This window comes from Salmo salar, chromosome ssa11 (genome assembly GCF_905237065.1).
Source record: "Salmo salar chromosome ssa11, Ssal_v3.1, whole genome shotgun sequence".
Classification (NCBI taxonomy): Eukaryota; Metazoa; Chordata; class Actinopteri; order Salmoniformes; family Salmonidae; genus Salmo; species Salmo salar.
The window spans coordinates 101,085,863-101,098,134 of NC_059452.1; the positions used below are offsets into that span (position 1 = coordinate 101,085,863).

At 39.5% G+C, this 12,272-nt stretch overlaps 1 protein-coding gene across 2 annotated transcripts in view; it reads left to right on the plus strand.

The window, feature by feature from the left end:
* The window catches only part of LOC106591039 (relaxin receptor 2), a 269,349-nt gene that overhangs the window by 124,650 nt on the left and 132,427 nt on the right, over positions 1-12,272 (plus strand). For both annotated transcript variants that reach the window (XM_045690183.1, XM_045690182.1), the window contains exon 11: positions 4,105-4,176. In XM_045690183.1, the coding sequence (XP_045546139.1) occupies positions 4,105-4,176 (72 nt within the window). The remainder of the gene's footprint in view (positions 1-4,104; positions 4,177-12,272) is intronic.

A 12,272-nucleotide genomic window follows, 5' to 3' on the forward strand; every position in this document is an offset into this window, starting at 1 on the left:
CGCTCTCTTTCTTTCTCTCTCTCTTTCTCTCTCTCTCTCTCACGCCCTGTCTCATACAATTTAATTCAAGAGGCTTTATTGGCATGGAAATGTAGGGATTTACTAAGGCAAGCGTACACTGCCAAAGAAAGAGTAGGAGCATATAAATCTCTCTCCCTCTCTCACGCTCTCCCTCTCCATCTCTCCCCCCTCTGTTTCTCAGACATGGTGAGTTATATTAGGCTTCACGCTCTGCATCTCCATCCCTCTGACTCAATGACAGCAGACCGACTGACTGACCAACTGACCGACTGACTGACTGACTGACTGACTGACTGACTGACTGACTGTCACTTAGATATGTTGTTTACTCCTCCACCGGAACACACAGCTGGTTCACACACTCAGGATTAGACAGCTGTGTGTGTGTGTGTGTGTGTGTGTGTGTGTGTGTGTGTGTGTGTGTGTGTGTGTGTGTGTGTGTGTGTGTGTGTGTGTGTGTGTGTGTGTGTGTGTGTGTGTGTGTGTGTGTGTGTGTGTGTGTGTGTGTGTGTGTCATAGCGTGCTGTATTTGTGACTGACTCGGCACCAACATCAGTGGTGAATATTCAACAAGATCTCACGGCATGGACTCCACAAGGTGTCTAAAGTGTTCCACAGGGATGCTGGCCCATGTTGACTCCAATGCTTCCCACAGTTGTGTCAAGTTGGCTGGATGTCCTTTGAGTGATGGACCATTCTTGATACAAACGGAAAACTGTTGAGTGTGAAAAACCCAGCAGAGTTACAGTTCTTGACACAAACTGGTACGCCTGGTACCTACTACCATACCCCGTTTGTCACATCTACTCCCGCTCTGGCGCTTGACATCGCCAGTTTACTCATTATTACGCACACCTGCCACCATCGTTACGCTCACCTGCGTCTCACGACACTCACCTGGACTCCATCACCTCCCTGATTACCTTCCCTATATCTCTCTCCCTTTGGTTCCTTCCTCAGGTGTTATTGACTCAGGTTTCTGTGGTAAGACTCCACTACTGTGTTGTCTCGTTCCATGTATGTTGGTTATATTAAACATACCACCTGCTTCTCCACTCTCAGCGTCTTCGTTACACCGTTGAAATGCCCTTACAATCTTTTGTCTTGCTCATTCACTTTCTGAATGGCACACATACAGAAGCCATGTCTCATTTGGAGCGACCTGGCTAGAATATTTCTCCCCAGTATTGATGTCTATTACAAATAGTGTTGTGTTTTTAATGTATTTCTCATAAAATAAACTGGTGGTGTCTTATTGCTGACACTGAATCAATCTAACAGCTGTTTTATGTAATATCATAGTGTCTGTGTCCCAAGGTGTGACTGTGTGTTAGTGTGTATGTGTCAGGTAAGGTACATGGGGGAGGTGTGTTAGTGTGTATGTGTCAGGTAATGTACATGTGGGAGGTGTGTTAGTGTGTGGGAACAAACAGGTCTTGTTGCCTGTTTTGGATGTCAGAATGTATCTAATGTGACTCCTACACAAACTCTCTGAAGCGTTTTGTTTGTGCACGAGCTTGCACACATTGTGTGTTTTCTATCTTTCACAAGTATTGTTCATAACTCACACAACCACTCTATCAGCCTAGTAACTCACACAACCACTCTGTCAGCCTAGTAACTCACACAACCACTCTGTCAGCCTAGTAACTCACACAACCACTCTATCAGCCTAGTAACTCACACAACCACTCTGTCAGCCTAGTAACTCACACAACCACTCTGTCAGCCTAGTAACTCACACAACCACTCTGTCAGCCTAGTAACTCACACAACCACTCTGTCAGCCTAGTAACTCACACAACCACTCTGTCAGCCTAGTAACTCACACAACCACTCTGTCAGCCTAGTAACTCACACAACCACTCTGTCAGCCTAGTAACTCACACAACCACTCTGTCAGCCTAGTAACTCACACAACCACTCTGTCAGCCTAGTAACTCACACAACCACTCTTTCAGCCTAGTAACTCACACAACCACTCTGTCAGCCTAGTAACTCACACAACCACTCTGTCAGCCTAGTAACTCACACAACCACTCTGTCAGCCTAGTAACTCACACAACCACTCTGTCAGCCTAGTAACTCACACAACCACTCTGTCAGCCTAGTAACTCACACAACCACTCTTTCAGCCTAGTAACTCACACAACCACTCTGTCAGCCTAGTAACTCACACAACCACTCTGTCAGCCTAGTAACTCACACAACCACTCTGTCAGCCTAGTAACTCACACAACCACTCTGTCAGCCTAGTAACTCACACAACCACTCTGTCAGCCTAGTAACTCACACAACCACTCTGTCAGCCTAGTAACTCACACAACCACTCTGTCAGCCTAGTAACTCACACAACCACTCTGTCAGCCTAGTAACTCACACAACCACTCTGTCAGCCTAGTAACTCACACAACCACTCTTTCAGCCTAGTAACTCACACAACCACTCTGTCAGCCTAGTAACTCACACAACCACTCTGTCAGCCTAGTAACTCACACAACCACTCTGTCAGCCTAGTAACTCACACAACCACTCTGTCAGCCTAGTAACTCACACAACCACTCTGTCAGCCTAGTAACTCACACAACCACTCTATCAGCCTAGTAACTCACACAACCACTCTGTCAGCCTAGTAACTCACACAACCACTCTGTCAGCCTAGTAACTCACACAACCACTCTGTCAGCCTAGTAACTCACACAACCACTCTGTCAGCCTAGTAACTCACACAACCACTCTTTCAGCCTAGTAACTCACACAACCACTCTGTCAGCCTAGTAACTCACACAACCACTCTGTCAGCCTAGTAACTCACACAACCACTCTGTCAGCCTAGTAACTCACACAACCACTCTTTCAGCCTAGTAACTCACACAACCACTCTGTCAGCCTAGTAACTCACACAACCACTCTATCAGCCTAGTAACTCACACAACCACTCTATCAGCCTAGTAACTCACACAACCACTCTATCAGCCTAGTAACTCACACAACCACTCTGTCAGCCTAGTAACTCACACAACCACTCTGTCAGCCTAGTAACTCACACAACCACTCTATCAGCCTAGTAACTCACACAACCACTCTGTCAGCCTAGTAACTCACACAACCACTCTGTCAGCCTAGTAACTCACACAACCACTCTGTCAGCCTAGTAACTCACACAACCACTCTATCAGCCTAGTAACTCACACAACCACTCTGTCAGCCTAGTAACTCACACAACCACTCTGTCAGCCTAGTAACTCACACAACCACTCTGTCAGCCTAGTAACTCACACAACCACTCTGTCAGCCTAGTAACTCACACAACCACTCTATCAGCCTAGTAACTCACACAACCACTCTGTCAGCCTAGTAACTCACACAACCACTCTGTCAGCCTAGTAACTCACACAACCACTCTGTCAGCCTAGTAACTCACACAACCACTCTGTCAGCCTAGTAACTCACACAACCACTCTATCAGCCTAGTCTAGTTTATGAGTGAGTGGGTGAGTTGTGTGTGTATGTTTTCTGCATTAGTGTTGTTTTGTAGTAATTATCTCAACCACTCCCTGTCAGCCCCCTTTACTAGTGAGGAGGTGTGTGTGTGTGTGTGGATGTGTTAGTTAACAAGAATAGTAAACAAACAACATTCTGACCAACTGGGGACTTTTTGTTAGTCCCCACAAGGTCAAATGCTATTTCTAGGGGGTTTAGGGTTCAGGTTAGAATTAGTGTTAGGTTTAGAATTATATTAACGGTTAGGGTTAGGAGATAGGGTTAGTTTGAGTTTTTAGGTTAGGCTTAGGGTAAGGTTACGGGTTAGGGTTAGGAGATAGGGTTAGTTTTAGTTTTAAGGTTAGGGTTAGGGTAAGGTTACGGGTTAGGGTTAGGAGCTAGGGTTAGTTTTAGTTTTAAGGTTTAGGTTAGGGTTAGGGTAAGATTACGGGTTAGGGTTAGGTGTTAGGGAAAATAGGATTTTGAATGGGACTGAATTGTGTGTCCCCACAATGTCAGCTGAACAAGACTGTGTGTGTCTCTGTGATAAACAAGTGTTGGAAACCATTAAACTGTAGTAATTCTCTCTATCCCTGACAGGCTCCTAATGGACAACAAGATCACAACTCTTCCGGAGAACACTTTTCAGTCTCTAGTGGTTCTAGAAGAACTGTGAGTTGAAAATTAACTGAACAATGAATACAATTAGTAGAACCCTAACTGAACAATGACAACTATTAGCAGATCCCTAACTGAACAAAGACAACTATTAGCAGATCCCTAACTGAACAATGCCAACTATTAGTAGAACCCTAACTGAACAATGAATACTATGTGCAGAGCCCTAACTGAACAATGCCAACTATTAGTAGAACCCTAACTGAACAATGAATACTATTAGGAGAACCCTAACTGAACAATGGCATCTACTGTCAGAACCCTAACTGAACAATTACAACTATTAGTAGAACCCTACCTGAACAATGACAACTATTAGTAGAACCCTAACTGAACAATGAATACTATTAGCAGAACCCTAACTGAACAATGCCAACTATTAGTAGAACCCTAACTGAACAATGACAACTATTAGGAGAACCCTAACTGAACAATGACAACTATTAGCAGAACCCTAACTGAACAATGACAACTATTAGTAGAACCCTAACTGAACAATGACAACTATTAGCAGAACCCTAACTGAACAATGACAACTATTAGCAGAACCCTAACTGAACAATGACAACTATTAGCAGAACCCTAACTGAACAATGACAACTATTAGCAGAACCCTAACTGAACAATGACAACTATTAGCAGAACCCTAACTGAACAATGACAACTATTAGCAGAACCCTAACTGAACAATGACAACTATTAGCAGAACCCTAACTGAACAATGACAACTATTAGCAGAACCCTAACTGAACAATGACAACTATTAGCAGAACCCTAACTGATCAATGACATCTATTTGCAGAACCCTAACTGAACAAAGACAACTATTAGCAGAACCCTAACTGAACAATGACAACTATTAGGAGAACCCTAACTGAACAATGACAACTATTAGGAGAACCCTAACTGAACAATGACAACTATTAGTAGAACCCTAACTGAACAATGACAACTATTAGGAGAACCCTAACTGAACAATGACAACTATTAGTAGAACCCTTACTGAACAATGAATACTATTAGTTGAACCATAACTGAACAATAACAACTGTGAGTAGAACCCTAACTGAACAATGACAACTATTAGTAGAACCCTAACTGAACAATGACAACTATTAGTAGAACCCTAACTGAACAATGACAACTATTAGCAGAACCCTAACTGAACAATGACAACTATTAGTAGAACCCTAACTGAACAATAACAACTGTTAGTAGAACCCTAACTGAACAATGACAACTATTAGTGGAACCCTAACTGAACAATGACAACTATTAGTAGATCCCTCACTGAACAATGAATACTATTAGCAGAACCCTAACTGAACAATGCCAACTAATAGTAGAACCCTAACTGAACAATGACAACTATTAGTAGAACCCTAACTGAACAATGACAACTATTAGGAGAACCCTAACCTAACAATGACAACTATTAGTAGAACCCTAACTGAACAATAACAACTGTTAGTAGAACCCTAACTGAACAATGACAACTATTAGTAGAACCCTAACTGAACAATGACAACTATTAGTAGAACCCTAACTGAACAATGAATACTATGTGCAGAGCCCTAACTGAACAATGCCAACTATTAGTAGAACCCTAACTGAACAATGACTACTATTAGGAGAACCCTAACTGAACAATGACAACTATTAGGAGAACCCTAACCTAACAATGACAACTATTAGTAGAACCCTAACTGAACAATGACAACTATTAGCAGAACCCTAACTGAACAATGACAACTATTAGCAGAACCCTAACTGAACAATGACAACTATTAGCAGAACCCTAACTGATCAATGACATCTATTAGCAGAACCCTAACTGAACAAAGACAACTATTAGCAGAACCCTAACTGAACAATGACAACTATTAGGAGAACCTTAACTGAACAATGACAACTATTAGGAGAACCCTAACTGAACAATGACAACTATTAGTAGAACCCTAACTGAACAATGACAACTATTAGGAGAACCCTAACTGAACAATGACAACTATTAGTAGAACCCTTACTGAACAATGACTACTATTAGTTGAACCCTAACTGAACAATAACAACTGTTAGTAGAACCCTAACTGAACAATGACAACTATCAGTAGAACCCTAACTGAACAATGACAACTATTAGTAGAACCCTAACTGAACAATGACAACTATTAGTAGAACCCTAACTGAACAATGAATACTATGAGCAGAACCCTAACTGAACAATGCCAACTATTAGTAGAACCCTAACTGAACAATGACAACTATTAGGAGAACCCTAACTGAACAATGACAACTATTAGGAGAACCCTAACTGAACAATGACAACTATTAGCAGAACCCTAACTGAAGAATGACAACTATTAGTAGCAACCTAACTGAACAGGGACAACTATTAGTAGAACCCTAACTGAACAGTGACAACTATTAGTAGAACCCTAACTGAACAATGACAACTATTAGGAGAACCCTAACTGAAAAATGGGAACTATTAGGAGAACCCTAACTGAAAAATGGGAACTATTAGGAGAACCCTAACTGAACAATGGGAACTATTAGGAGAACCCTAACTGAACAATGACAACTATTAGTAGAACCCTAACTGAACAATGACAACTATAAGCAGATCCCTAACTGAACAATGACAACTATTAGCAGAACCCTAACTGAACAATGACAACTATTAGTAGAACCCTAACTGAACAATGGCATCTACTGTCAGAACCCTAACTGAACAATTACAACTATTAGTAGAACCCTAACTGAACAATGAATACTATGAGCAGAACCCTAACTGAACAATGCCAACTATTAGTAGAACCCTAACTGAACAATGAATACTATTAGCAGAGCCCTAACTGTTCAATGCCAACTATTAGTAGAACCCTAACTGAACAATGAATACTATTAGGAGAACCCTAACTGAACAATGACAACTATTAGGAGAACCCTAACCTAACAATGACAACTATTAGTAGAACCCTAACTGAACAATGACAACTATTAGCAGAACCCTAACTGAACAATGACAACTATTAGCAGAACCCTAACTGAACAATGACAACTATTAGGAGAACCCTAACTGAACAATGACAACTATTAGTAGAACCCTAACTGAACAATAACAACTATTAGTAGAACCCTAACTGAACAATGACAACTATTAGTAGAACCCTAACTGAACAATGCCAACTATTAGTAGAACCCTAACTGAACAATGAATACTATTAGCAGAGCCCTAACTGATCAATGCCAACTATTAGTAGAACCCTAACTGAACAATGACATACTATTAGGAGAACCCTAACTGAACAATGACAACAATTAGGAGAACCCTAACCTAACAATGACAACTATTAGTAGAACCCTAACTGAACAATGACAACTATTAGCAGAACCCTAACTGAACAATGACAACTATTAGCAGAACCCTAACTGAACAATGACAACTATTAGCAGAACCCTAACTGATCAATGACAACTATTAGCAGAACCCTAACTGAACAATGACAACTATTAGCAGAACCCTAACTGAACAATGACAACTATTAGTAGAACCCTAACTGAACAATGAATACTATTAGCAGAGCCCTAACTGTACAATGCCAACTATTAGTAGAACCCTAACTGAACAATCAATCTATTAGGAGAACCCTAACTGAACAATGACAACTATTAGGAGAACCCTAACCTGAACAATGACAACTATTAGTAGAACCCTAACTGAACAATGACAACTATTAGCAGAACCCTAACTGAACAATGACAACTATTAGCAGAACCCTAACTGAACAATGACAACTATTAGCAGAACCCTAACTGAACAATGACAACTATTAGCAGAACCCTAACTGAACAATGACAACTATTAGCAGAACCCTAACTGAAGAATGACAACTATTAGTAGCAACCTAACTGAACAATGACAACTATTAGGAGAACCCTAACTTAACAATGACAACTATTAGGAGAACCCTAACTGAACAATGACAACTATTAGGAGAACCCTAACTGAACAATGACAACTATTAGGAGAACCCTATCTGAACAATGACAACTATTAGGAGAACCCTAACTGAACAATGACAACTATTAGTAGAACCCTAACTGAACAATGACAACTTTTAGTAGAACCCTAACTGAACAATGCCAACTATTAGTAGAACCCTAACTGAACAATGACAACTATTAGGAGAACCCTAACTGAACAATGACAACTATTAGCAGAACCCTAACTGAACAATGACAACTATTAGTAGAACCCTAACTGAACAATGACAACTATAAGCAGAACCATAACTGAACAATGACAACTATTAGCAGAACCCTAACTGAACAATGACAATCTATTAGCAGAACCCTAACTGAACAATGACAACTATTAGTAGAACCCTAACTGAACAATGACAACTGTTAGTAGAACCCTAACTGAACAATGACAACTATTAGTAGAACCCTAACTGAACAATGACAACTATTAGTAGATCCCTAACTGAACAATGAATACTATTAGCAGAACCCTAACTGAACAATGCCAACTATTAGTAGAACCCTAACTGAACAATGAATACTATTAGGAGAACCCTAACTGAACAATGACAACTATTAGGAGAACCCTAACCTAACAATGACAACTATTAGTAGAACCCTAACTGAACAATGACAACTATTAGCAGAACCCTAACTGAACAATGACAACTATTAGCAGAACCCTAACTGAACAATGACAACTATTAACAGAACCCTAACTGATCCATGACATCTATTAGCAGAACCCTAACTGAACAAAGACAAGTATTAGCAGAACCCTAACTGAACAATGACAACTATTAGGAGAACCCTATTTGAACAATGACAACTATTAGGAGAACCCTAACTGAACAGTGACAACTATTAGTAGAACCCTAACTGAACAGTGACAACTATTAGTAGAACCCTAACTGAACAATGACAACTATTAGTAGAACCCTAACTGAACAATGAATACTATTAGTAGAACCATAACTGAACAATAACAACTGTGAGTAGAACCCTAACTGAACAATGACAACTATCAGTAGAACCCTAACTGAACAATGACAACTATTAGTAGAACCCTAACTGAACAATGACAACTATTAGTAGAACCCTAACTGAACAATGAATACTATGAGCAGAACCCTAACTGAACAATGACAACTATTAGTAGAACCCTAACTGAACAATGACAACTATTAGGAGAACCCTAACTGAACAATGACAACTATTAGGAGAACCCTAACTGAACAATAACAACTATTAGCAAAACCCTAACTGAAGAATGACAACTATTAGTAGCAACCTAACTGAACAATGACAACTATTAGTAGAACCCTAACTGAACAGTGACAACTATTAGTAGAACCCTAACTGAACAATGACAACTATTAGGAGAACCCTAACTGAACAATGGCAACTATTAGTAGAACCCTAACTGAAAAATGACAACTATTAGGAGAACCCTAACTGAACAATGGCAACTATTAGGAGAACCCTAACTGAACAATGACAACTATTAGTAGAACCCTAACTGAACAATGACAACTATAAGCAGATCCCTAACTGAACAATGACAACTATTAGCAGAACCCTAACTGAACAAAGACAACTATTAGTAGAACCCTAACTGAACAATGGCATCTACTGTCAGAACCCTAACTGAACAATTACAACTATTAGTAGAACCCTAACTGAACAATGAATACTATGAGCAGAGCCCTAATTGTTCAATGCCAACTATTAGTAGAACCCTAACTGAACAATGAATACTATGAGCAGAGCCCTAATTGTTCAATGCCAACTATTAGTAGAACCCTAACTGAACAATGAATACTATTAGGAGAACCCTAACTGAACAATGACAACTATTAGGAGAACCCTAACCTAACAATGACAACTATTAGTAGAACCCTAACTGAACAATGACAACTATTAGCAGAACCCTAACTGAACAATGACAACTATTAGCAGAACCCTAACTGAACAATGACAACTATTAGGAGAACCCTACCTGAACAATGACAACTATTAGTAGAACCCTAACTGAACAATAACAACTGTGAGTAGAACCCTAACTGAACAATGACAACTATTAGTAGAACCCTAACTGAACAATGCCAACTATTAGTAGAACCCTAACTGAACAATGAATACTATGAGCAGAGCCCTAATTGTTCAATGCCAACTATTAGTAGAACCCTAACTGAACAATCAATACTATTAGGAGAACCCTAACTGAACAATGACAACTATTAGGAGAACCCTAACCTAACAATGACAACTATTAGTAGAACCCTAACTGAACAATGACAACTATTAGCAGAACCCTAACTGAACAATGACAACTATTAGCAGAACCCTAACTGAACAATGACAACTATTAACAGAACCCTAACTAATCCATGACAACTATTTGCAGAACCCTAACTGAACAATGACAACTATTAGCAGAACCCTAACTGAAGAATGACAACTATTAGTAGAACCCTAACTGAACAATGAATACTATGAGCAGAGCCCTAACTGTTCAATGCCAACTATTAGTAGAACCCTAACTGAACAATCAATACTATTAGGAGAACCCTAACTGAACAATGACAACAATTAGGAGAACCCTAACCTAACAATGACAACTATTAGTAGAACCCTAACTGAACAATGACAACTATTAGCAGAACCCTAACTGAACAATGACAACTATTAGCAGAACCCTAACTGAACAATGACAACTATTAGCAGAACCCTAACTGAATCAATGACAACTATTTGCAGAACCCTAACTGAACAATGACAACTATTAGCAGAACCCTAACTGAAGAATGACAACTATTAGTAGCAACCTAACTGAACAATGACAACTATTAGGAGAACCCTAACTTAACAATGACAACTATTAGGAGAACTTTAACTGAACAATGGGAACTATTAGGAGAACCCTAACTGAACAATGGGAACTATTAGGAGAACCCTATTTGACAATGACAACTATTAGGAGAACCCTAACTGAACAATGACAACTATTAGTAGAACCCTAACTGAACAATGACAACTTTTAGTAGAACCCTAACTGAACAATGCCAACTATTAGTAGAACCCTAACTGAACAATGACAACTATTAGGAGAACCCTAACTGAACAATGACAACTATTAGCAGAACCCTAACTGAACAATGACAACTATTAGTAGAACCCTAACTGAACAATGACAACTATTAGCAGAACCCTAACTGAACAATGACAACTATTAGCAGAACCCTAACTGAACAATGAATACTATTAGCAGAACCCTAACTGAACAGTGACAACTATTAGTAGAACCCTAACTGAACAATAACAACTGTGAGTAGAACCCTAACTGAACAATGACAACTATTAGTAGAACCCTAACTGAACAATGACAACTATTAGTAGATCCCTAACTGAACAATGAATACTATGAGCAGAACCCTAACTGAACAATGCCAACTATTAGTAGAACCCTAACTGAACAATGAATACTATTAGGAGAACCCTAACTGAACAATGACAACTATTAGGAGAACCCTAACCTAACAATGACAACTATTAGTAGAACCCTAACTGAACAATGACAACTATTAGCAGAACCCTAACTGAACAATGACAACTATTAGCAGAACCCTAACTGAACAATGACAACTATTAACAGAACCCTAACTAATCCATGACATCTATTTGCAGAACCCTAACTGAACAAAGACAAGTATTAGCAGAACCCTAACTGAACAATGACAACTATTAGGAGAACCTTATTTGACAATGACAACTATTAGGAGAACCCTAACTGAACAATGACAACTATTAGTAGAACCCTAACTGAACAATGACAACTATTAGGAGAACCCTAACTGAACAATGACAACTATTAGTAGAAACCTTACTGAACAATGAATACTATTAGTTGAACCATAACTGAACAATAACAACTGTGAGTAGAACCCTAACTGAACAATGACAACTATCAGTAGAACCCTAACTGAACAATGACAACTATTAGTAGAACCCTAACTGAACAATGACAACTATTAGTAGAACCCTAACTGAACAATGAATAC